The sequence below is a fragment of the Parathielavia appendiculata genome (genome assembly GCF_033297405.1).
Source record: "Parathielavia appendiculata strain CBS 731.68 unplaced genomic scaffold N657scaffold_9, whole genome shotgun sequence".
NCBI lineage: Eukaryota > Fungi > Ascomycota > Sordariomycetes > Sordariales > Chaetomiaceae > Parathielavia > Parathielavia appendiculata.
The window spans coordinates 1,060,148-1,085,758 of record NW_026944228.1 but is presented as its reverse complement, the minus strand read 5'-3'; the positions used below and the strand labels follow the sequence as shown (position 1 = coordinate 1,085,758).

General features: G+C 53.9%; 7 protein-coding genes across 7 annotated transcripts; 2 read left to right on the top strand and 5 right to left on the bottom strand.

The window, feature by feature from the left end:
• Positions 1-1,656: 1,656 nt before the first annotated feature.
• N657DRAFT_657303 (Metallo-dependent hydrolase) lies at positions 1,657-3,622 on the top strand (the record flags this gene model as incomplete). The annotated part of the gene is made up of 5 exons (XM_062794799.1): positions 1,657-1,789; positions 1,856-1,899; positions 1,995-2,467; positions 2,605-3,400; positions 3,557-3,622. The coding sequence occupies 5 exons, from the start codon at positions 1,657-1,659 to the stop codon at positions 3,620-3,622; spliced, it is 1,512 nt and encodes a 503-aa protein (XP_062646266.1).
• Positions 3,623-5,531: 1,909 nt separating this feature from the next.
• Positions 5,532-6,580, bottom strand: N657DRAFT_657302 (NAD(P)-binding protein; the record flags this gene model as incomplete). The annotated part of the gene is made up of 2 exons (XM_062794798.1): positions 5,532-6,383; positions 6,455-6,580. 2 exons carry the CDS (start codon positions 6,578-6,580, stop codon positions 5,532-5,534), a joined length of 978 nt encoding a protein of 325 aa, XP_062646265.1.
• Positions 6,581-9,302: 2,722 nt separating this feature from the next.
• Positions 9,303-10,328, bottom strand: N657DRAFT_647201 (uncharacterized protein). The gene is made up of 3 exons (XM_062793266.1): positions 10,169-10,328; positions 9,898-10,086; positions 9,303-9,822 (listed from the first exon to the last, which is right to left on the bottom strand). The coding sequence occupies exons 1-3, from the start codon at positions 10,286-10,288 to the stop codon at positions 9,574-9,576; spliced, it is 558 nt and encodes a 185-aa protein (XP_062646264.1). The 5' UTR covers positions 10,289-10,328; the 3' UTR covers positions 9,303-9,573.
• A 1,268-nt stretch (positions 10,329-11,596) lies between these two features.
• On the bottom strand, positions 11,597-13,400 carry N657DRAFT_682250 (cysteine desulfurase; the record flags this gene model as incomplete). The annotated part of the gene is made up of 3 exons (XM_062796465.1): positions 11,597-12,019; positions 12,228-13,051; positions 13,112-13,400. The coding sequence occupies 3 exons, from the start codon at positions 13,398-13,400 to the stop codon at positions 11,597-11,599; spliced, it is 1,536 nt and encodes a 511-aa protein (XP_062646263.1).
• A 659-nt stretch (positions 13,401-14,059) lies between these two features.
• On the top strand, positions 14,060-15,666 carry N657DRAFT_575572 (BAR-domain-containing protein; the record flags this gene model as incomplete). The annotated part of the gene is made up of 2 exons (XM_062789115.1): positions 14,060-14,095; positions 14,203-15,666. The coding sequence occupies 2 exons, from the start codon at positions 14,060-14,062 to the stop codon at positions 15,664-15,666; spliced, it is 1,500 nt and encodes a 499-aa protein (XP_062646262.1).
• Positions 15,667-16,839: 1,173 nt separating this feature from the next.
• N657DRAFT_635228 (uncharacterized protein) lies at positions 16,840-18,356 on the bottom strand (the record flags this gene model as incomplete). The annotated part of the gene is made up of 5 exons (XM_062791329.1): positions 16,840-16,953; positions 17,001-17,118; positions 17,220-17,250; positions 17,394-17,831; positions 18,032-18,356. The coding sequence occupies 5 exons, from the start codon at positions 18,354-18,356 to the stop codon at positions 16,840-16,842; spliced, it is 1,026 nt and encodes a 341-aa protein (XP_062646261.1).
• A 2,016-nt stretch (positions 18,357-20,372) lies between these two features.
• Positions 20,373-22,418, bottom strand: N657DRAFT_575625 (uncharacterized protein; the record flags this gene model as incomplete). Its single annotated transcript, XM_062789116.1, has 2 exons — positions 20,373-22,211; positions 22,275-22,418. 2 exons carry the CDS (start codon positions 22,416-22,418, stop codon positions 20,373-20,375), a joined length of 1,983 nt encoding a protein of 660 aa, XP_062646260.1.
• Positions 22,419-25,611: the final 3,193 nt, after the last annotated feature.

Below are 25,611 nucleotides of genomic sequence, written 5' to 3'. Positions count from 1 at the left end.
CTGAAGGGGAGGGGTGGGCTTGTAACCAAAAGATCAGGCAGTAGGTGACGAGGGGTTGGGAATTGGACCAAGATGCGTAGCCATTTGACTTCAATCTCGGTTGCTGTTTCCTCCGAGGAGAAAGGGACAGAACGATGATGGTAACTTCTCCATGGCCAGTGGCGGGGTAAAGACAAAGAATCAAGAGGTTGACCTTCAGTGTTATAGAGCTCTGGGTAGAACTGAGGCCCGTCGTCGTTGGTTTCTACTTTCAACCACATGAACCTAGCCTGTTCAGGCAGATGCAGATCTCTCCATGCTTCCAGAACCCCTTGATATGCCCTATCATGCGAATGTCATGTGAGTGTAGAACGAGTGCCGTTGACCCTCTCGTAGCCAGCCGGAGAGTAACGCCTAGTCGTAGAGAACAACTCTGTGCAGATCCGTTGCCTGATCAAGTTGACGGCAGAAAAAAGCAGGATACAACGGCGCGAGGGGGAAACAAAAGCTGGATGGATGTCTGATGTATCTTGGGTAGTATCACCGTCCAGATGAATCCTTCGATGCAGACCGTTCCTTCGGCAATTCCGCCATGTTCATCTTGTCCACTATCGGAGAGACTGAGGGAGCTTTTGTCAACGAGAAATGCGATGAGATGGAACATCCTGCAGGGGCAAACAGAAGCTCAACATGTGTCTGCCTAAGAACGGCGGCAAGTGGTTCCTCGTGAGAATCCAGCTTTAGGACACCTACTTCTGTAGAGCGGCGGCGTTGAAATCAAAAGCACGAGATCTCGGGATTGCCGAGCTGGCATCATCTTCTGAAAGCCGGCCGGACTCACGGTGATGCAGAGATGATGGCTCGATCAAAGCAGAAGGATAGATCAACTGCTTCCAACCGTCTGCTTTCCATCGGGCTCACCTCAGAAACATCAGAAGAGGCGGGCGTGGCGATCTGGAGTCTTGTCGTGATGGTCTAGCCGGAGCCCGCAGGACATAGTATCGACTCAGCACACACCGAATCCTGTGAGACCGGATGACCCCATCCATGAGCCATCGTCAGCAGTCGATTGCATTCCATGCTGCTCTTGCCCCGCTCTAAGCGGGATGGATTCTCGGACTTAATAGAAAATTTCGAAGTTTCGTGGTTGCCTGAGCGAAAGTTCCAAAGTTCCAGTCGGTGCGGTAGGCAACAGAATACCATATAACATCAAAGCTCCCGAGTCCGAGCCGGATGGAACAAAGACGGGTTAGAGCACGGTAGATTGAAACCACTAAGGAAATCGCATATTGTTTTCGACAAAGGATATAATCGATGGAGTGAACGGAAGGGGAGGGACCTAAGGTGGAGAATGGCAGATGGTCACCGTTGGATGTTTACAGGGAAGGAGCGGGCCGTTCAGCGCGATCACCGACCGACAGGGGCGGGTTTCCGGGTCCGACCAGCGGGACGCTTCCGCTACAGCCGCTGTAACACTGGCTAACGGGCAGCGGCACGCGGACATCAATGGAAGCTCGCGTCAGTCACATACACTGACAGCCACCCGACCACCCGATGTCAGCACACCCGATGTCAGCACATCCAATGCCGGTCAATCACGTCACCGACCGTTGAATCTCACAACTCGACTCATCGAACCAGACAATCAAACCGTCGTCAATCCACCTCGGCCGCACAATGGTGGCGATAACCGATGACGAATGGGCCGACTTCGTCGCTCACGAGCTCCCTAACGTATCCGACCCTGTCATACAAAAGTACCTTGAGAGCCGTCGCGCCCTGATAGCCGAACAACAAAAGCGTCGAAGCGGTAGTATTCCTCTTCCGTTACTTACATCAGTGCCGCAACAGCCAAACCATATGCTGGCTTCCCAAGTCCACCTCAAAGAGCTGCTGACCACGGGACAGACTATTCCTTCCGTCAGGCCCTATCTCCCATTGCGAAAAAGGCATGCGATATTGTATCCAGGGTTCGCAATGAGGAGAGGCAAGCAGGCAGTCTTACAACCCGCCAGGCAAGAGCGCTCAAATCGTGGAGAATCATCAGGCGCATGCCCAAAGGCGCACTGCTCCGCACACACTGCTGTTCCCTGGCAGATATCGACCACCTCATCGAGACTGCTCTTGAAATTCCAGGAGTGAGCATCTCGTGCCCAACCAGCCATCTCGCCACTGTCGCGGCCAGGAAGGAGACAGGGTTATGCATCCGATTCAGGGGCATGGAGGACCCTGACGACTGCTCACTCTGGGCTCACGACTACACGCCGGGCACGTTCATGTCCTTGACCAAGGCAGCCGGCAGTTACCCCGAAGGAGGCAGACAGGGATTCGTGGAGTGGTTGAAAGGGAGGTGCAGGATGTCTGGGCCATCCTCCGGCGACTCCGACTTGACGGGCCTCATGCTCTTCTATGAGCCCATCTGGCGAGCATTCCTCCAGCGGTTGATGACCAACCTGGTCGAAGAAGGCATCGCTTGGCTGGAGCTGCGGTGAGCAACACACTCCTTCGCGGTCCGAGGAATGGGCCTCCGCCACGGGCCATTGCACCTGCCGTCCCTCACCGAAACTCCCGGTGACCTCAGCGGGAAAGGAGATGAGGAGAATGCCGCTAATTCCAAAGATGTAGGCTCACATTCCCGTTAGTCTATTACCGTGAGGGATCGGAAGTACCGGAACCCGACTACGACCACATGTTCCAGACGGTTGGAGAGGAGGTGGCCAGATTCCAGGCCACCGACCCAGGCAGACGGTTTTGGGGCCTACGCGTGATATGGTCGACGATGCGCAACCAGGATCCACGGTTGATCATCGAGAGCGCCGACGACTGCATCGCAACCAAGCTTGTGTGGCCGCATCTCGTGGCCGGGTACGATCTCGCTGACTCCGAAGACCTGGGCAGGCCGCTAGCGGACCTCCTCCCGGAGCTATTTTGGTTTCGCAAACAGTGCGCCGTCGAAAAGGTGCAGATCCCCTTTTTCCTCCGTGCGGGAGGATGTCGTGGTAATTACGACACACACGCCACCGGAGAAGGCGACATCGTCGACGCCCTCCTCCTGGGAGCGCGGCGAATTGGGCACGCCACGTCTCTCCACAGACACCCCCGCCTCGTCGAAGCCGTCCGCGACAGACGCATCCTGGTAGAAGTCCGCCCGGTATCCGAGAAAGGGCGCGATCCGTCAGCGGACGTGGCCATGCATCACGGTCTCCGGGCCCTGCTGGCACAGGGCGTGCCGTGCGCCCTATGCGACGATGATTCCGGAATCCTGCCCAGACTGAATCGGAACGTTGGCTCACGAATGACGGACATCTTCTGGCAGGTACTCCACGCTTGGGAGGAAAGCGACCTAGCCACGCTGGGATCACTGGCTGAGAATAGTGTGCGTTGGGCCGCCTTTGAGGATCAGGACTTACAGATCTGGTACGTAGCCCAGCCTCCTCTTTTCTCAATGTTCAAGTTCCATCCTACTTTATCCCTATTTGGGTTTTCAGGTGTTGGTTTGGCAAGCGCCAAAACATGAAATGTCGCTGCCTAAAGACACTGCCCACTTTCCCCACCATAAGAGGACATCGATCGGTAGGCTGACGAAAATAAACTTGTTCAAGGGCAAAAGATATCCGGGCAGCAAGCGTGGGGTCGGGGGTGAAGGCCGCTCGATTACAGCAATGGGCCGTCGAGTGGGAAAGGTTCTGTCTCTGGGTCGTCGCGGAATACGGCAACGATGGGGATGCCGCCGTCGCCCAATGAAAGCACTGCCCGGTTCCGTCCCAAGAGCCTACGCTTAATAAGTTCTGTCGGAGATTTTGAGGTACGATCGGTAGCGGGAACGGAAGCCGGGACCGTTTGGGTTGCTGGGCGTCTTGAACTACCCTACGATGACACACATCACGGGGTATCCCGGGCCTCTCCGACAGTTGTGCAACGGCGTCAGCGGGTTTCGGGTATTTCGCACGGTTGGTAGTCATCAGGCGTGGCGTTCTGCAATGGGTGCGGGCTCGCGGCTCAAATTCCTCCAAGGCGGTCGTCCCTTCTCCGGCGAGTGTGGGTAATGTGTTTTTACCGCCCAGGCTGTTTTGCGTGCAGCGAAGCCAAACTCCGGACTTCGGAAGTGGAGTCCTCAAGGCTGTCGTCTGAGGCGTTCATCTTCCCTCCGTGGCCTGCTATCGCCGGGGGGCGGGTTTCGGGATTTCATCATGACCTGGTTGTTGTTGTGGTGGGCAGGGAAACGAACCGTCACTCCCAAACTTCTAAATCCGTCACAAATCCATCCACCTCGTCGATTCCATGCCCTTATTGCGTGAATCGTCAATTTCAAGGTGGGCAGAAAAGGATTGCGAAACAAATGCCCACTTGTGCAAAGCCACATAGGTGCGCTTGTTTCAGATTATCGACGACACCAGCGAGCTCAGCCTTAATTCTAAGCGCCGGGCGATGGCGAATTTGAGTTTAAGCACCAGCGATCCTTCTACTCCGCTCCAAACACCAATAACGTTACATAGTAGCCCTAACGTTATGCTGTGGGAGCTCCCGGACTGCCCGATTCCTTGGGGTTGGGGCTCGCTCTCGTCTGATCACGGTAAGGTAGGTACGTTACTCGGTACCTGACACCAGACTATACTACAGTACGGAGCACCCTTTCCGTTTCTCCCCTATGGATGTACACGCGCCGTTTTGGCTAACGTTACAAGCGCGCGCCGTTGTGCACAAAGGCTGTCTTGGCGGCTGGGGGAGATCTGTAATGGTACGGTACCCGGGCGACGTAGTCGGGCAAGTGTAGGGTATGTCGGGTTTCAACTTTTCAAGAGAACATCCAACATCGATTGGAACAGAAAAGATACACATGCCATGAAGAATAGGTCAGCAGAAACTAGTGTGGTTGTTCGCGTCGTCAACCCGCCCCATGAGGGCCTTTGACGCAAGGGCTCCTTCCCGACCCCGGAACCAAGGTTAAGGATCTAGGCCGGGCCCGCCTAGGACCCGAGTCACATGATGGGTACGACCCTGCACGTCTCTTTTGGGAGCACTTGCCATACGCCGTTACGCTGCCCCAGGTACAATAATTTACTTGGACACTACGTTTCTCAATGGAACCTGTAATCTACAGACCGGACGTACCTAAAGTCCGAGTACACCTTAATTCGGTTGTACTCCGTCACTCGGCGGAGTTAAGCTGTCCGGCCGCGGGTCATAGGGTTTTGTTAGTCCTCCGTAGGCAGTTAATGATGGATGGCAGTCGGCCGCGGGGGCGCGGCCGCCCAGGGGTTCATGTGCAGCTGCGGCAGGCTATTGGCCAGCTGCACGATCTTGACCTGCAGCCACATCACAAGGTACTGCGTAGGCAACAACACAAGAAACCTGATACTCATGAGCTCATGTGATGGTCATGTTCCGTTTGTTCGTATATTTGCATTGTGGAATTGATCCGGAGGTATCTACCTTGAGCGACATCTAAGCTATGTGTACTGTACAAGAATATTGGCGCCCTTCATGTTCTCGTAACAGCAAGGGGAAGGAGGGGGTGGGGGCGGGTGTGGTAATGAGAGGAAGATGAATGCTCAGATGGGGGCATTCACCCAGACATTTTCGAGCCACCTCCTGAAGCTCAGGGGCTGCACCTGTGTGGCCTCGTTGAGGTTGGGCTGGCGGACGTGGTACCGCCCGTTGGCCGTTTGGAGCAGCCGCTGGAAGTAGTACCACTGCGCCCAGTCGCCGCGCTGCTGGCAGGCCTCGGCCTGCGCCTCGACCTCCTGGTAGTGGCGGGCCACGAGCCCAAAGGGCACGCCCATGGCGGCTGAGCACGCCTCGACGAGCTCCTGCGCCGTCACAGTATCGCCCCGCATCCGGAACTCCCGCGGCCAGTTGTCTGGGCCCAGCTCGATAGCGGCCGCGATGAACTGGGCGACGTCGTAGACGGAGGTCATGGAGATCTTGACCGGCCTCCCGCTGGCTGGGTTGATTGGGATGATTTCGGCTCTCGCCTCCTGGACGTTGACGAGATAGTCGTCCGGGCCCTGGACGCCACACCCGGCCCCAATGCCGTACGTCTGCAGGCCGCCGGGCCCGAAGCGTTCCATGAAGACGCCGCATGAGAAGACGGTGTAGCGCAGTCGGTGGTGCGACTTGGACTGCGACCAACTCTCGAGCAGCTGGAGAGCCGACTGCGAGCCGCGGTCGAGGGGGTCATTTTGCGCCGGGCGGTGGCTCAGGTCGCCCTCGAACTCGGAGGGGACGAAGACGCGTACGCGAGCCCGCCGCGCCGCGTCGATGAGGTTGAGCTGCTCGTTGCCGGCGATGGTGGAGATGACCAGGTCCACGCCCTGGAGCGTGTACCGCAGGTTCTCGACATCGTCGTAGTCCACGACGGCGACTTGGCACCCTGGGCAGTACTCCTCAAGCTCGGGACGAGGCTGTAGCATGGTCAGCAATCTGGGACTTGACCTGTTGAGCTGGAGGGTGGTGGAAAGCGGATCAAACTCACTCTGCGGGACAGAACAAGAAGGGCGTGTGCGGTCTGGCTGACCTGCTGTGCTAGGATTTGGGCGAAACCGCCGGCGCCGGCAATGGCGATCCTCATCATGGCAGACTGGGTAGCTCTATGCTTCATGGTGAAGAGGCGGAGATGGCAAGTCTGATGGGCTAGCGGACGTGACGGCGGAGGAGGAGGAGAGTTGTGAAGTGGAAGGTGTTGAAGGTGTTGATGTCTCTGAAGTACTATGGGGGCTTCATGTTTAGAAAACGCCGTCAAGAAGCGCTTATATAGATGTGTCGGTGAACCTGAAGGCGATGATCTCATGGTCCATGGCACAGCAGAGACATTTGCTAGTTGTCAGGAGCTCAGGGGCGTAGGATCAGCTCGTGCCATGACGGTGACAGGCGTTCACCGCTGAGGCGATGAGGACGGCGAGGTCTCCAAGGGGTGTTGTTTGATGGATGAATCGTATTGGGCGCGAGAAGAGGATCTGCATGCTTGGAACAAGTGTCCCGACAATCACCAGCACTCAAAATCCTAAATCGGGCCAAGAAGCTGTTGTTGTGGAGGCTAAGGGATTCCTTCCATGTGGCACAGATATTATAGCTGCCAAGAGATACACCTCATCTAGCTAATGTGGGTACCTGTGTATGTACAGAAAAGGGAGAACGTTTCCTTGGGATGGTCGGTTCCGGCAAGTCATGCAGAAAGGGCGGCACGCCGCATAAGGCGGTTCGTCGGCCATGGCCCCGGATCTTTCGGCTGGCAAGAACTGGGAGGGCTCCTCCTCAAGAAGGCAACAATCATATCGTGGCAGGCGGCATGCCAACGAACCACCGCCATGGCCCATCGATCGATGGGATGTGCAGCTAAGGCGACCAAGACAGGCGTGATTCGGCGATTTTAGCATGGTTGCTGCAGAGCTGCGCGTCGTGACGGAAAGGGGAATGAGCTGGGCTTCCCGTCTTGGGATCTAAGCCGTCGAAGCGGAGGCCGGGGTGATTGGGGCTCCGTGTGAAAGAGATCGAAAGGACAGACAGCCGAGATGCAGCGGGATTCCACTCGCGTTTCTCGCGTTTCTACGACTGAGGAGCGCGAGAAGGCGGCCAACGGAAACGGTCCCAGGAACTGGACGGCGTCAATAGGCGAGTGTTGGCAAAGGGTGCTCTCAGAATGGCCGAGGACGGATGGAAACTCGCCGTTTGAGGGTCGAGGTAAGGCACAACTGGGCGAATTACCTGTTCAGGTAGTTACCAAAACGAGTAATTAACTTATTAATCAAGCAGGCTTGAATAAGGTATGGGACGCGGTTGGCCCAAAATTAGACGCCGCTGGGGAACGACTTGGGGTTCGAAGCAAAGTTAACGCTATGGAGAAACGCGGCTGTGTTAAGGACAAGGGGGCGCTCCTGGGGCTCCATGGATGATGAGGTGGTGCCTTGTTCGCCGAACAAGGAGCCGATGCCGAGTCAAATCTGCTGGTAATTTCAGACGGCACTGCGTCAAGAAGGAGTACTATAGTATCAGCAAGACTTTCCGCTCAAGCACACTTATATGCCAGAACAGAAAGGGGTTCGCCTGCATGAAGGCATTCACCGAGTTACCTCATATGGGAAGTTCGTTTTCAGCCAAGTCAACCAATCAAATAATGCGGCACCCCGATTGATAGGACGCCAAGCTTCGACAAATACTTGATTCACCACATCCACTAAATACATACATAGTGTAGGAAGCAACTCACAGTTCGATCAAGGCGGAGCAGCACCTGGAACTCCTTTGGTGTGCCAGTCCTAGCCGAATTGGCAGCGCGCATCCGCCAACCGATGAATACGCAACAGCGACATTGTCCATAAAACGGGCTTGTTGGGGGCCGTTTGCTGATTGCCCAGCAAGCTGTTGGCGGCAGAGCGAGGCTTGGGCAGTTTCGAAGAGTGGCCGGGGACTTGCAGGATTGTGGTTCAACAAGCTTCGTGGATCACATTGTCAAGACGACAACGCCACCGCGCGACGAATCTGGCATCAATTCGCAAGACGTGGCGTAGGTAGGAGGATTAACAAAGTTGCCGCAGCTTCATCCATCAGATGAAGATGATGACATGTTTCAACGTCCCGACACTCCGCGGAACGGGAACGGATTCCCCGCCCCCATTCGTGAAGCGGGAGTCCGTGCGCTTACCGGCAAAGAACGGAGTGATGGCCCCATGTGAGTGCCGAAATCTTCCCCACGAGCTGACTCAACCCATAACCGTACCCCCGTACCTCTTCATGCTCAAACTCCACCAAACAGACACCAGCACTTGACACCAGCACTTGACACCAGCACTTGACACCAGCACTTGACACCGTCAACTTCACTGTGGAATATAGGGGCGCCTTTGTCGCCTTGCCATGTTACAGCCCTTGGCAGAACTTCAAGGTATCTTTCAAGAGAAAAGCACCTCTCCGAATCACATCGGGGGCGGCTGTTCTCTTGGGCGTCTTCACATCTCTCGCATCTCGGCCTATCGTTGCCACTCCCTCCCCCGACTAGAGGGTCATGGCTGGCAGTGTGGGGTAATCAATCCAGACATTGATTTGCTCACGCCCGCCGCATCCAAGCATGCCGCCGGCCGCCGGGGGAGCAAGTGCATAGGGCTGATGCATCCCTTGGTGGTTTTAAAGCCAGATAAAACTTCCAAGTCTCGAACATCTGGCACTGCCATGATGTATCGTGCGTCGGATTCAGTCACAGGTTGCATCATAACCGTTTTATCCGGGCACCCCTGCTCAAACCTACACATGGCACACATCCCGAGGAACTTGGGAGATTCACAATCTCATTTGCGTGCTTTGCTTCCAAACCACGCAACCTGGAAGTCGTTTCCGCTGTGTCCTTCCGAAGTCACTTGCTTCTTAGCGAACCCACCACCATCTTGATGTGTTGGTTCAACGCAAAATTTCGAGATTCTGCTGCCTAAAATCCATGCTACGCCGGAACCACCTCCCTCCTCTCATCAGAGTTCAATGTGAGGAACGAATACTCACTTCATTATTCCAGGGTATCATCATCGAACACGCCCGTTCTTCCACGCACCATATCCCGCGACCTCAACGACCGGAAATTGGAAAGAGAAAAACAGGAAAGGAGTATCAGTACTGCGGACGAGCCTCAGCCTGCTTCTGGATATCGTGCTCGGCCCCGCGCTGCTGCGTCTTGCCCGTGTCGTGCCGGTCCTGATACTCGGCCTGCTTGGCCCGGTCGCCCGTCAGGCCCGCCACGGCGGAGCCCACCGCCCCTGTCACGCGGTCGCCCGCGCCCGAGGCGAAGTCGTTGAGCTGCCCGCGCGCCTCCTGCTCCTGCCCGGTCCGGTTCTGCTGGCGGCCAGAATGCTTGAGATTCTGTTGTTTCGTAACAGTATTAGTTGATCTTCCCCTTTGTTGCAAGAAAGGGCCGTCAATATACGGGAGACATACCTCGTTGCCGACGATGTTGCCAAGAGCCTCCTTGGTGGACCCGACCGTCTGGTTCCACGAGCCTGTCGTGCGGTCGGGGTGGTCCTTGGCCACGCCCTGGGCGGACACGGTTGCACCGGGCAGTTTGACAGCGGCGTGGGATGCGTCGTGCTCGGCCTGAGCCTTGTCCTGCTTGGTCTTGCCCTCAACCTGTTTTGTTGCATAATGTTTGTCAGTGTCTGAGATCAGATGTTCCCAGGGTTTCGGCGATGCAGTGATGCAGCATGCTTACCTCGTCGCGACGGCTGTCGGTGAGATTGCCTACGGCATTCTGAACGGCACCGGTGACCGAGTCAACGTAGGACTTGAGGGTAGAAGCGTTAGTAGTGTTGTTGTTGTTGTTGGCAGACATGATGGCTGATTGTTGTCGGGTTGCACGTCGATGTTTGAGTTGAGTGTTGGATGTTTCGTTCCGTAGGTTTGGTTGGTGATGGCGGAAGCCGAAGACTGGAAGGGTAACTTATCTTCTTATATCTAGGAAACCCGTTCACTCCAGTGCTTCTGAAAACCAGCGTTATGGCAGTCATTGTCGTGGTGTTTGCTCTCACCAGTGATGTCATAGGTCCCTGATGACATCATCCCGCGGCCTTGCGCAGCAATCTCAGCCCTATGGGACGATCCACGCGATGGCAGGTGGCCGGGAGGACACGCGTTTCTCGGATCAAGCTCTTCTGCTTGTCTTAGCTGTGACGTTTGCAGTGCATGTGATTCAACAACAATCCGGTTCAATCCAACACCTTACCACGAGCAACTTTCAAGCATGTGACTGCCAGAGAACCCATTGAGTTTGCGTCATACAAGACCTAAGGCAGGCTGGACTGGCGAGTGATAACTGTCCAAGTTTATTCTGCCTCTCGCAGAGTAAGATATACTGAAATACAATCAGGTTACCATGTGTCGGAAACGACTTAGAAGCATCACCTCCCTCACAGATTCACCATCTGCGTCGGTCGCCAATTCGACCCCTTTGGCTGTCGTCAAACGTAACAAAGAGGGTGTAGGTATACAGGCACGGCCTCGAAATCTCAATAGCATTGGGACATTGTGTTTTCAAACTTCAAGGGAAATTGAAGGGGAGAAATGAACCACCCTTGCGTTTCCAGCAGCCCTGGCATATCTACTACGACGATGAAGGTGCTCGCATCGTCTTGGATGTTGACAAAAGATCTTTCGGTTCAAACAGTCCGTTAGGGCTGCGTCCCTAGAAGGAAGAGAGGGAATAACGACCAGCTAACAACAGAATATCAAAAACGGCTCAGATCGATGACAGTGCCATGCCAGCTGGGCATGTTCCTTACAGACCGGGGCGCACCTCGCAAGACTGCAGGGTTCTTCTGCTTGGTACCTTAAACCCAGCGCAGTGAAAGCGTTGAGAAACACATCGACTAAATTCAAGGGCCACATCATCTGGACGACCTGACAGACAGCAACCGGTTAGCTTGAGGGACGAGAGGTATCGAAACTCATGATATCGTTTTCCACCAATCCACCTAAATACACTAGTTATACAAGTTTGCCTGCTCCGATTTCCGAGGGAGCTCAGTTGCCCGTTACGTGTTTACTGCCATCTGCTGTGTAATATGTCCCGTCGAAACATAACCAAAACGCACCTACTCCGACAACTCCTCCTTCAGTAATACCATCAAAACTGCCGTGTCCACTAGTGCTGGGTCCACTCAATCGTGTTGAGATCGACACCCTCCTGAACAAGCTCCCAGAGCGGGCTGAGCTCGCGGAGAAAGCCGACGCGCTCCTTAACCGCCTTCAGGACATAGTCAATCTCGGCCTCGGTCGTGAACCGGCCGATGCCAAAGCGGATGCTGGAGTGGGCGTTCTCGTCGCTATTGCCGAGCGCCCGCAGCACGTAGCTCGGCTCGAGCGAGGCAGAGGTGCATGCGCTGCCCGAAGAGAGGGCAATGTCCTTGAGCGCCATAAGCAGGGACTCGCCCTCGACATAGGCAAACGAGACATTCACACAGCCGGGGTAGAAGTGCTCCGGGTCGCCGTTCTGCGAGGTGTGCTCCATAGAGAGCAATCCGTTGAGGAGGCGGTCCGAGAGGGCCTTGACTCTCTTGTGATCATACTGCCGCCTGTCAGCAACCATTCTAACAAGCATTGCGAGCAGGTGCGGTAGGCGAGAATTTTGAAAGAAGAGGAAAAAATCAGAGAAGGTGCTGTCTATCAACAGTATGACCTGTGTCACGAGGCTTCAGAAAGCCATGCATGTATTGAGCGGTTCATCATGTGAAGTGTCCAAGGGCAAAAACAATGCGCAGGATGTAGGAACGCACCTCAAGCTCTTCAGCTGCGATGCGGCACGCCTCTCCAAACCCAACAACAAGGGCGGGAGCAAGCGTGCCGCTGCGAAGGCCGCGCTCTTGTCCACCGCCGCTGATGATGGGCTCCAGTCTGACTCTTGGCCGACGGCGCACGTAACACGCGCCTATCCCCTTGGGGCCGTAAATTTTGTGGGACGAGATGGACATCAGATCCACGTTCATGGCGTTGACGTCAATGGGAATCTTGCCCACGGCTTGGGCGGCGTCCGTATGGAAAAAGACCTTGTTCTCCCGGCAGATCTTGCCGATCTCTGCCAGCGGTTGGATGACGCCAATCTCGTTATTCACGGCCATGATGCTAACCAGCGCCGTCTCCGGGCGGATGGCGGCCTTGAGCTGCTCGACGTCAATCAAGCCCTTGTTGTTGACGGGTAGGTACGTGACCTCGTAACCTTCGTCCTGAAGATGCCTGCAGCTGTCAAGCACGCACTTGTGCTCCGTCTGGCTCGTGATGATGTGGTTCTTCTTGCCCGATCGGCCGAAGAACCTGGCCACGCCCTTGATGCTCATGTTGTTGCTCTCGGTGGCGCCGCTGGTGAAGATGATTTCCTTAGGGTCAGCGCCGATCAAGGAAGCGATATAACCCCTGGCCTGCTCGACCGCGTGCTCGCTCTCCCAGCCATATGCGTGTGTCCTGGAGTGGGGGTTGCCGAAAACACCTGTGTAGTATGGTAGCATGGCGTCCAGCACCCGCGGGTCTACCGGCGTTGTGGCCTGCATGTCAAGATAGATGGGCCGTTGGCCCTCGTCCATCTGTGTTGCCTGCTTGAGGACATCTGATTGTCAACTACGTTAGCTCCGAGGCAGCTCGGCTTGCGCGGGTGGTAATTTCTTACCAGCCATCGGGCTGACATGTGTCGTGGACCGATTTTGCGTCTCCATGACGAGACCTGACTTCTCCAGCTCTGGCCTGTCCAGCCGGATGGCCGTGTCTACTTGAACCTGGGCATTGTCGGACTTTGTCTGGGTGACATAGCACCTTTTGCAGACGTCTCCACTACCGCGCGCCGAAGGCGTGGCGGCGCGGGAGACAACCTGAACGGTGCGCCGCGGAGCTGCAGAAATGGATGACTTTGATACCAGACGCGACGCCTGCCTTAGGACCGATGGTGCGATATTGGCCATGGTAGTTGAGGGAGCTGGGGTTGCGATGTCGGGGAGAAAGTGCAGGAAATCTGCGATGCGGGATTGACGGAGCTATCGGTTTTGTCGCAGACGGAGTCTCCACGGAAATCCTCCGTACCTTTCTCTACACAGTGATTGGTCGTAATCACTCGGACCCCACAAATTCCCGGATGCTGTCACTCAAAGATGACGAAGGGCTGGGTGCTTTCAGCAGATGACCACAGCCCAGGATTCGAATAGTCGTTTCTCAAGCATTTCTCAGGGACCTTCCTATTGTTTTCTATCCGGCACACTCAACCACTGAGCATGCGGTGAGCATTCATCTAACCCTATTCGTTTCTCTCTTCGGCATTTGTATCCCGAACCCTTGCGACCCATTAGCAGCCGAGTCTTGGCAGAGGGTCAGAGTTCGGTTTATGCCGGCGGCAGCGCCACTCTCCATCAGCCAAGGAACAGCTGAGCCCGGCACCGCCTCGGGAGCATCGTCATCGCCCAGAAAGGCATCAGGCGCAACCCTTGAAAAGACTCCCCAGAGCCTCCATAAGGCCCAAGCGCCGACCACCCTCCCCAAACCCCCAATATTCGCAGAAGAAACTGGCGGTAAAGCTGCCAACTAACAGCGATAGTCTGCTTCTCTTAAGTCAGATTAAAGCCAGAAAATGAGTTTCAAGGGCCTTCAGAAGGGGATTGTCCGCGTAAGTTGCTGCCCCGCCCGCATTGGGTCCGTTTTCATAGTTCGCAGATGTCTCCAAAGAGAAAAGAATAGGAGGGAAAACCTAACGGCGGACTTGACGAATGCTAGGCGCCTCAACAACTGAAGGCAAAGTTCAACATTGGCGAGCACACCAAAGACGCCGTCTACATCGATTCGGAGCGCCGGTTCCAGGAACTCGAAACCGAGACGAAGCGCCTCCACGATGAGAGCAAAAAGTACTTTGAGGCCATCAATGGCATGCTCTCGCACCAGATCGAGTTTTCCAAGGCCATGACCGAGATCTACAAGCCGATTAGCGGCCGCATGTCGGATCCCGAGACGCTCAAGGTGCAGGGCAATCCCGAAGGCATCCGTGCGTGCGAGGAGTACGAGGCCGTGGTCAAGGACCTGCAGGAGACGCTGGCGCCGGAGCTCGAGATGATCGAGAGTAGGGTAATTGGTCCGGCGAACGAGCTGATGGACGTCATCAAGGTGATCCGCAAGACGGCCATTAAGCGCGAGCACAAGAAGCTCGACTACGATCGCCACCGCGCCACCCTCAAGAAGCTGCAGGACAAGAAGGACAAGACGGCCAAGGACGAGAAGGCCCTGTGGAAGGCCGAGAACGACGTGGAGCAGGCGACCCAAGAGTTCAACTACTTCAACGACCTGCTCAAGGAGGAGCTTCCTAAGCTGTTTGCGCTCGAGCGCGAGTTCATCCAGCCGCTCTTCCAGTCGTTTTACTACATGCAGCTCAACATCTTTTACACCTTGCACGAGCGCATGCAGCGGGTAGATATCGGCTACTTCGACCTGACGCTCGACCTGGAGGAGGCCTTCCACAACAAGCGCGGCGACGTCCAGGAGCGCGCCGAGGCGCTCTCCATCGTCAAGTTCAAAACGACGGGCCAGAAGCGCCCGCCCAAGTACGCTCCCAAGCGTCCCGGCGCGATCGAGGCAGGGCCCAAGCCGGCCGGTCTGCTCACGGCAGGAACATCCACCGCCGACGTGACAGAAAACACGTCGTCATCACCGGCGTTGTCTCCCGTAGCGGCGATAGCAGCAGCACCGTCCAAATCCCCCGCGGTATCCTCTTTCCGACCGACGTGGCGCCAGAGCCAGCAGGCGGACGGCGTCGAGAACCCGCCACCGCCGTACTCCGCCGCCCCGGTATCCCCCGCGCTCGGCAGCCCGGGGAGCGCGTCGCTGGCGGCAGCGGCCGCGGCCAAGTCTAAGCCGAAGCCGCCGCCGCCGCCGAAGCCCAAGCCAAACCGGCTGTCGGGGGCGCCCAAAATCGAGACGGTCATCGCCCTGTACGACTACTCGGCGCAGGCCGAGGGGGATCTTAGCTTCCGGGCGGGCGACGTTATTGAGGTTATCACGCGGACGGCGAATGAGAATGAGTGGTGGACGGGGAGGTTGCATGGGAAGCAGGGGCAGTTTCCCGGTAAGTTTTCTCTTTCCTTTTCCTTTTTTCTTTCTTTCTCTCTTTTTTCCCCCTATATTTCCACGTTCCTTGCTCTGCTTTCCTGCGGGAGGGCTGCGAGAGACATTGAAAGGGATGAGAACTGACGTTTGGGCAGGTAACTACGTCAAGTTGAATGCATGACACGCCGGGTACTCTTCCTGTATTGAGTGAAATCTGGCGGTCTAGGAAGGTGCCGAGCTTGGTTCGGCCATGATGGGATTCGCGGGGGCATGCAGGAAGGCTCATGGAGGGCGCTTTACACAATACGATACCATGCAGCAAAGAGCTTAGAACGATCGATACCATCTTGGATGAGGTTTGTGTCCGCGGCCATGTGCATCTGATGGCGGATACATGGGGCATGAGCAGGCCGTGGCATCGTATGTTGTCTGTTACTTGACCCAAGGGAGCCGGCTGATTGTCTGGCTTGACTATGGCGTTTTGTGTGGGCTGTGGGTTGAGAGATTGGTTGACGGAGGTGTCTCCTGTTGCTGTGGCTGGCTGTTATGAGCCCGGCCGGAGTGCAGAGCGACGGTAGGTTGTAACCATGCAGCAGTCATTGAGAATCATCTGGAAGACTAGTACTGAGTTTCTGATATAGGTGGACACCACGTTGACGCCGTGGGTCCATTGGCGTTTGCTTCGTCCCGTCCCTTAAGTTCAGACAGTCTGGGTTCTTTGAGCTTTTCATGGTAACTATCAATGGTCTTCCCTGCTCACCGCACTGTCTTGACGTACTATGATACCTTATGCATCATTTCTCATCTTCCAGCCTACATTGAGCCGGTATGTTCCAGGTAGCATCTAGCTTGGGTTTGCACATTTGAGCGCTGAATAGGTACCTCCAGTCACTGTTATGCTTAAGACATTCAGACCTCTGTATCACCATACTGTCTCACCATACACGCGTGACAGGCCATAGCTAGGGCATTTGCCACACTGCTGGCACATAAGTTAGGTACCTTATACGCCCATCTTTGACAATCAAGATTACCATGACGCGACCCGTCAACTGGAAATAGATTTACTACTCATCGATTTCGGCTTCCAGGGAGCTCACGCTGGCAGACAGGTCTGGATCGTTGTTTTCTTGTGACTAGTACCAGATTGGTGAGCCAAAGCATGGCAGATACGGCATGGAAGCAAACCAGACTCTTTCATTCTCAGGGGAGACTAGGGACTAACTCGAAAGTGGACTAGAAGCGAAAGAGACTTTTCCGTCTTCAAAGAACAGGGACAAATGAAGGGTAACCAATCTACATAACAATCAACGGCACTCAGATATCCTCATCGACCTTGTTATTGCTAGGAGTAGCTTTGGGGGAGAATGCGAAGACATCCTCGATGAAAGGCCATACTTCGCTGTCCCAGGAAGCCTTGGCCCGCCAGAACTTGATAATTGTGAGCATTTGTCGAACGCATCCCTTGCCCCAATGACCGAGTTGAAACTGTTCACATCCCGTGCGTCGAGAGTTGTTCCGCCCTGAGGTGTGTCGTATAAGTCGTGACGCTTGCCCTGGCCTTCGTAGGTATGGAAATTGACAATCTCCTTGAATCTGCCCGGACGGTTGGTAGGGAAGGACATATTTCTTTATTGACACGGTTGTTAGGATCCGCTTCCAAATTCAGGCAGAAAACGTAGGCAGCCTTACCTTACTTTTTCGAGAGGTCCTTTATGATCACTGCCACTGTACCCGGCGGCTTGTACTCAGCCCAAGACATTTCCTTACGGTTTTCGATGCGGCTCTGACAATGGCCTACTGCGTAGGAATCCTGGATAAGGTGGAAGCAGCTCCCAATGGCTCGACGGTCGAGCACAACTCTGTTGTACCTCGTGGTGTGTTGTACCTCGTGGTCTTGCCGAGAAGCAGAGCCTTGAATGTGCTGCTACCTTTCGGGGCGGTGTTGTCGTTGAAGAAGGTCCCAAGCTTGGAGCCGATGAAGTCGTCACATCCAATGCCCTGGTTGCCGTTGTTGTTGTGTTCGTCGTTGGAGCTCAGAGGCGGGTAGTTATCAGGAACCGTCACCTTATTTAGACCACGAAGATCATTAACGACGCGTCCCTTCAGTTCGCCTCGGCTCATCCCCCACACGACAAAGACGGGATGAGCAAAAGGACCAGCGCCTTTTGCCCAGCGTATTCGACACTGTTTGTAGAGGGCGTTGAAGGTCTTGTTAAGAACCTCTCGATCCCTCTGACTCAGCGGATACGAGCGGGCGCGGACTTTCTGGTTTTGCCAGCCCTCGACAAGAGGAACCTTCAGCCAATCTTTGGGTGGGATGTCAATTATACCCTTGTCGGTCTATAGCTGTGGGAATTCCTTGACGATAGAGGCGAACTTCTTCACGAGAGTCATATCGTCAGCGTAGACATGCACGCCTTCGGGGGTAACAAGCTTAGGCAGGTCGGCGGCCATTTTGAGGCCCAAGGTGGAGTGCTTTTCTGCCGTCGAGGCTTTGGAGGGTCACCGTCGGGTTCGGCCGCCGGCGTGAGAGTTTCCCCGATCTTGAGATCAGGCATGGCGAGTTCGCTCTGCTGCGTTAGCTGAAAGACGTAGTCGCTGACGGGCGTATCAGACTGGCTAAACGAAGCTGTAGCTTCGGGAAAATCCGTAGGTGAGGTGACGTTGGCCAGTTGCACGCGAGGGGCTTTGAGGTGTGTGATGCCCTGTTCGATGATGGCTCCCGCGTAATCGGTGAGAGGGAACTTGGCGTTGATCGGAGTGAACGGGGCTTCATACGTGGCCAGCGATACGGGGTCGATGTCGCTGCGGACCGCGAAATCAGCGGTCATTGCAGTGGCTATAGTGGCTGCCACGAAGGCGGTTTCAATGGAGCAAGCGAGGAAGCCACATTCGCAGGCTTTAGTATCTAGTCTTTCTATGTAACTAACTGTATCGAAGGCTCCAGATATATCCAGCTATACTAAGGAAGCAGGTTTTCTCTGTATCTCCAGGCTTCCTAGATCTGAGCGACCACTAGCCGTACAGCTAGTTCTATCGACTGGCTGGCTCCATTGCCCATCTGTTTCTTAGGTAGCAGACCATTCCACTCTGTAGCCTTGGCCACTCTCTTAGCCATTCAAGCCTCTAAAACGTTCCCTAGAGTTAGTAGGAGAGCTATAAGCCTGTAGCCCTTAGGGGTTCTATACGTAGCCGGGGGCTTCCCTGGCTTCATTAGAACCACTGTTTTAGCTCTCTTGTACCTTGGAGGGAGACAAGGAATTAACTGTATTTACATAGGAAATGCTAACCGTGACACTTTGGGCCACTCTGCGTGCTTGAGCTGTAGACTGCTTCGGAGATTCCGAGTTAGCAGCGCTGATTCATTTCGAAGTACGAATACTCCGTAAGGAGTGCACTATGAATCGTGGCAGTGCCCGAGGCGTTCACCGAGGGTAAGCCATGAATCTTTCTCAGAACATTGAGGGAGTTGCTGGTTGGTTCACTCTCTGGCACGTGGGACTTTCCAAAACCGGTGGCCCCAAGGAGACAATGGAGGCCAAGGTAAGTTGCAACACACTGTTTCCAGGTTCAAAGGCCAAGTGGGAAACGTAGGATTTCTGTATATATGCTTTCCTGGTTTGTAGGACCTACAATGCCATTATGTAAGAGAAAAGACTGACTTCCTATCCAGGTATGGATATCTCTCTTGCATCTGTCGCGACCGTGTGCCATATCAATTGCGGGTTGTCTCCAAGGATCACCGATCCACACCCCACGGCTTTCACGGTACTTTTTTTGGATCCCAGCAAATGAGATGGGCGACCTGGAGAAAAGCATCACGCGAGAGGCTTGTGCCGGAAGGGAAATTTGTAAACAAAGAGAGGGGGCTGATACTCGATGTTGAAGCCACAATCTCACGTGGGCATGACATAGTGAGGAGCCAAGCAGTATGGGGTACCTGAGGAATGGGGATCGGTTAGTGTCCGCCTGGGACTTCTTCTTCCCTCCCACTTTTGGGAGAGCGCCACGTTGGGTGGGTAGGTCTTGGTGTCGTAATCCGGGGGTGCGATTGCTCCGGTCATGCCTGGAAGGGGGAAACCGATTGCATATGCGAAGACCTCCACGGTTTGCCATGTGCTCCAAACAGAAGATGGACGTATTGACGAATGTTCAGGAGGAAGCTTAACATGGGACCGTATAAGGCATGCTTGAAGTGGTCTCTGCCATTCAGCTATAATTTCCACACTGCGCGAGCTGAACTTGGACCAGGGGAGGGAGGGCTCGGCTTGCATGATTACGCTCTTAGTGTCTCCCAAATACGCGGTTTGCATAACTATGCTCTTAGAGTCTCCCAAAATAGTTGCGCATTTTGAGTGGTACTACATCCAGTAGGCCATCTTCACAGCAGTCGGGCAAACAACCCCTCAATGCTTCTGAGGGGTGATGGTGTGGCTGATGCTGCGGAAAGAGACGACAAGATCACCCAACAACACAGCACTCAGGATTTGTAAGGTTAGAAGCCTTACTCTGCACTTTCAGTGATCATGAACATGTCGAAACTCCCTTAGCCGGGAACTTTGGTGTATGTTGCTAAGCAGCTATTCGCAAAGTACGGTTGTACAGGTCAGGGCATATTGATGTAAAGAATGCCTTCCTCGCCTGTCTCCCCTATCGTTTTCCTTTTGTGATCACCGGGTCTCAGCAGACCCAATGTGTCATTCTGCAGAACCATCCGTGTCACCGCACTGATGAGGCCCTCAAGATCGACCCGACGACGCCCGAGACAGGCCAATGCAGAGTACCAATTCCAGAAAGACCTTAATCGAGTGAAGAGCGGTTTTTTTTTGAAAAGAATTGCCTGTCGATCAACGGGCGAAGTGGTAAGCGCGGGAGATTGTGAGGTACTGAGCTGGCTCAATACTTCTCCAGGATGCCGGACGGGCGGCATCGCCCCCAACCACGGGGTTTTCTGGTGTGAAACGCGAGGTGGCATCATACTGCAAGGGTGGGTAGTTTTCAGCAGTGTCGATGCCCTTCCCTTTGCCTCCACCTGCAGCCTTAGCTGCAGGAGGGGGTGCGAAGCCTGCTGTTGAGCGCCCGTCAGTCCAATCCCCGGCTCTTCCAAAGGACATGTCGCCAGGGTACGGCGCTGTTCCCGCCAGGTAGATGGATGGGTCCCATGAAATGAATACCAGCGCCTTGAGGCCTTCGGCCGTCGCCCCAGTTGAGTACACCATGGAGCGCTCGTCCCAGCTCCCCTGGGCCCCTCCGCAAAGGTGTCCTGGCGGGTTGAGGATTGCGTGAAGGTCGGAAAGCGCGGCATTGGGAGCAGATGGATCTTGCTCTGGGGGCCACAAGAGGCCATACTCGCTCTTGTAGAGGTTGTCAATCCGCCGCAAAAGTCCATCTGGATCCTGCGCCCCTTCTGCTGCCGGAGAGCATTTTCGCTGCGCAATCTCGTCGGGCGTCCACAGACGGCGTGTGTTTCCACGAAGGCGGAATCGCCGATCAGCAGGATCGAAAGAGGTGGAAACATCAACAACGTCTATGGAAGTCTGGGATGACGGGTAGTAAGCGCGAATGGGGCACTTGGAGAGTACGGCATCCACAACTGAATGGTCATCTCCTGGATGGACCGCATGTGGATTTCGCGCCCTGCTTTTTGCAGCAGCCGACTGCTGGACCTTAGCCAAAATGTAGCGTGGGGTGGTGTTGTCCATTGGATGATGTTTCTTTGAGCGCTTGTCTGGATCGAAGCGGATGGGCGTCGTGTAGTATGTCCGGCGCCCGGAAATGCGGCCATAGAGCCACTCTCTCCGGGATTCGACGGCCTGAAGATGGCCGGTTGCCTCGTCCCTGAGAAGAAAAAGAGACGTCCACCTGTCGTCGATAGGGCCCTCGTTGTGCTCTCTGCGCCAAAGTTGATCGCCATGAGAGGGTGGATCCTCTCTGCGACGGAACCCGTCGCGTGCAAGAGGGAACCTGAAACAGTTATAACGCGACTCCCATTCTATCTCCTCTTCAGTTAGGCTCGTCTGGTTTGAGATGCCATAGAAATGATCGTCAAGAATCTCGAAACAGACGGTGTAGCCGATGTCGTTCCCGATACACTCGAGGATGTGGAGAGGGTGGTTCAGCCATTCTTCCGCTGCAATGTCGAATCCGTGAATTTCCCAATGCTCGTGCCCGCGGTCATCGTCGTCATCTGCAGTGATACCGTAATAGAGAAAACGGTGATTGTTGCGAACAAAAAGGTCAGAGATTGACTCCAATGCGCGGACACTGATGAAGCGACCTTCCAGAGGATTGAAGACCAGAAGCCAATGCGTGGCAGTGCAGCCAGGCTGGCCGCTTGGAGAGGTGTAGAGGCATGAGACTATATCGTGTGAATAGTACAGCAGCTGGAGGTCGAACTTGTGGCGTGTGCATGAGTCGTTGAAGACGTCATGAAGGAATCTCGACATGTCGACCACAAGTTCGAACTTCTCGGAGCGGTGAAGATGCAGAATGCGCAGCTCGAGGCCCGTGAGATAGCAGAGCACGCCATTCTCGTATATCCACTCGTGGGCAAGGCCAACAACCGCGACGAGATATGGGGCCACGGATGCAATGGCATGGCGGCGTTTTAGGAGACGCCTCAGCGCTGATGGATAATTCTTGGTGACACGGGCCTCACGGGCCTCGGTGCTGTAAGGTGCCTTGGTCTGAGGGGCGTGTAGCATCAGCATCACTTCTTAACAGGTTCATTGTGACATTGGCAAGCTCACCTCGAGCAGTAGTTTTGTAATGTTCGCTTCATAAAGCAGATACTGAAACCTCTTGCATGAGAAGCTCAGGTTGCGGATGTCGGCGAGATCCAGATGCTGGACTACGAACGAAATAAGCTCGTATGGTAAAGGAAACGGAGCCATGACGGATGGTGGAGAGACGAAGTATCGAACCGAGATGTCAAAATCTTGGCCACATTAAGGATTTGGCCGCCCGTGTCCTTGACCGAGACGGCTTGTCGGTTAGTATGTGGTGGAGACAATGGTGAGGGTGGAAATAAAACGACGAGTATGAACAATGGCCGCCTCAGTACCTAAGAAGCCGAATCACAAGGGGCTGCGGGGAATTCGAGGACGAAGGTTGGCAGACCTGCAGTGAATAAAGTATTCTTGAAATAAGAACCTGGAAGCTTGTGACTGGGGTCGTCACGTCTCAAGATTTCGTGCAGATGCCATTTCAGGTTAATTTCGATGCCGTGGCCATTGAGGAAAGGCTGTGGGACGAGGAAAGAGCCGTTGACATGCACTTGCAGCCCCTGGCGAGCTTGGCTTGACTTTGAACAGTGAACGGCCATCCGACGCTTCCAGGTTGGCGTCGCCATGGCTCCTGGCTTCTGGAAATCTGCTCTTTGATGTGTTTCGTCTTACGAAGTTACTTGAGACTGGCCACCGAGGGCATGCAATTGTGTGTCGACGGGACAGACACACGGCCTCCATAACACGACGATCCTATCGTGGTCAGTCCAAGGTTGACTGGCGTGAATCTGCGAGGTCACCCTGAGCTTGCGGCTCTGCGAGCATCAACCCCACAAGGGCCCGACCCCTCGTCAACAAGGGAGACATCTGAATGCAGTGACGACAGGAAACTCAGTTTGTGGTCGGGTAGTCCTCTTTCCCATGCTGAAGGCGGATCCATCTATGTATCCGGTACTTCCAAATGAGGCTCAACTCAGCAAATGGTGGGCAAAGGATGGAGATTCACGCAATTGATGTTTGTATTGAGAACTTCCGGTTCCAAGCAGGAACGTGCAGTTTGAGCGGGACCTTTTAAGCACAAGATGCCAATCAGCAACGAGCATACTTGATTGGGACTAGCGTTAAGTGGGATCTTTCCCGCCGAGACATGCGGCTCAACTATCGATTTCAGGTTCCTTAAAATGACCTACCTTCGTCATAGAGTACGCTATTATTATTATTTCCTATACCGATATGCCCGAAGGCGCGCCGTTCTCTCTACTGATATATATAAAGGAACTTGTACCATATAAGCTAAATAAAAGTCTCTATCCTCTACTTTATAGCTATTACATTAACATCTAATTTGCTATAAAAGAATAGAGGCCTTTTGCTAGCCTCTAGAGTCCTCTAGCCTTCTGCTATTTCTAGCTCTAGCTCTCCAGCCAGGCTATATTCTAGCAGCTAGCCAGAGTCTATCAGCTAACTAAGAACCATTTGAATAAGACTAATACTCTAAGCACTTACTACTTATAATATAATTCATAAGTCGTTATATAACCGATTTAATTAGACGCTGACCTACTTATAATTGAAGAATGGAATGTAACGGGCTTGGCCCGTAAAGGCCTCGGCAAACTCTCGGCCAAGACTCGAGATTCGGTGGACTTCTATCTTGTTCGATATCGGCGCACAGGCCAAGGATGTGGAGGATAAGACGGCAGGTATCTTGCATAGTGTTTCACTCTTTTTCTTCTTCTTTCTCCATTCGAGACAAACTCGTAGAGTCGTCACCAGCTAGTTGCAATATACTCCTGGGACCGTTACATGGAACATTCGTCGAGCAATGCAATTAGATAGTACAGATATGCTATGCTCGCACAGCTATAGGGAAGCAGCTAATCTCTATATGCTCGACCCTACAGCATAATTACTGCAAGTGTAAGGTGACGCATACAGGCTCACCAAGGAAGATGCACCGAATCCTCAACGAGCAGCAGGCAAGACGACTGTATTATGCGTGCACCACTAACCAACTGACTGATGCTTGAGAGAGGGAAGTTCCAAGTTCCAATCTGAGTCTCCCGCTCTCTAGATATCCTCCCTCTGTTGCGAGTCATGTCGCTTCACCATGAAATCCTCACAGTGTCTCGCCCGCCAATTGCCCAAGTGTAGGGCTCATGGTAAGAGCCGTGACACCTTTCTTTTCGCCGTAGTGGGTGGATTCAGGACTTCAGACTGGTATAGGGGAGACAGAGGTTTCTAGTCCAGCCTTATAAGCACGGTTTTTCTTTGTAACTAGTGGTAGAGGATCTGGCGAGCCCTAAGGCATAGCGGTATGAGAATGATAATAATAATGATAATAAGAGCTTAAGCTTCCTACTTCTTTTTAAGATAAACTAGCTCAACTAATCGCTTAGTAATATTATCGAAGGCTTTATAATATCCTTTTAGGCATTAAGGTCCTCATTCTCCTATGATATCAGTGCAGAGCAGGCTTCTTAGAGTAAGAGTAAGCTGCTTAAATATAGTAAAGTCGAGTAGGAGTAGCTCTTTGGCATTTGATACCGGAAGGTATCGCGCAGGGTTAGGGCTAGGTGTTATACCCCACAATTGGTGGGGTGGTTGTTTGTATGTAGATAAGATAAGGCTGCCCCACTCTGGATGGTGGGATATCTCCCACCACTGTAGTTGCTGCTTGCAACTACCAGAGGACTACAACCTGACTTTTCCCCGAATACATGGCATTTGCCCTCTTTTCCCAGCTTACGGCTCTTTTCCGTATCAGCATTATAGCTAGTCCGGTAACTTAGTCTAGATCCAAGTTTTCCGAGAGATAGCTTTCCACTTTTGCCAGTCCTTCACTCAATCGCCCGATTTGTGGCAAATGCACCTCCTTTTTAGGTATCCTACGCGGCTATATAGAGGCTACTATATAAGTAAAACTAGTATCACTGGAATTTTTCGAGCTCCTTCTAACAGTACCAATTTCGTCTGTTTTAGATCGGTTGCGGGCGAGATACAGGAGAGCTTAATCATTCCTTAGGAGCAATTTCCTTCTTGAATTTCATTATAACGTACTTGCATAACGAGTGGCGCAGCATAACGAGTGGCGCAGCATAACGAGTGGCGCACTTTCTTCCTCCAACAACCACCTAACTTCATCACGAAATTTCTTCCACAACACAACATGGAATCTCTTCCAAAAGAAAGTCGTATGATCCTTGCGCTCGAAGCTCTTTAAAAAGACCCTAATCTTTCCGTACGAAAAGCTGCTACAATCTACGAGATCCCCGAAACCTCGCTCCGTCACCGACGCGCCGGAAAGCAACCACGACGCGAATTACCTGCCAACCTTCGGAAATTGACCGACTTGGAAGAA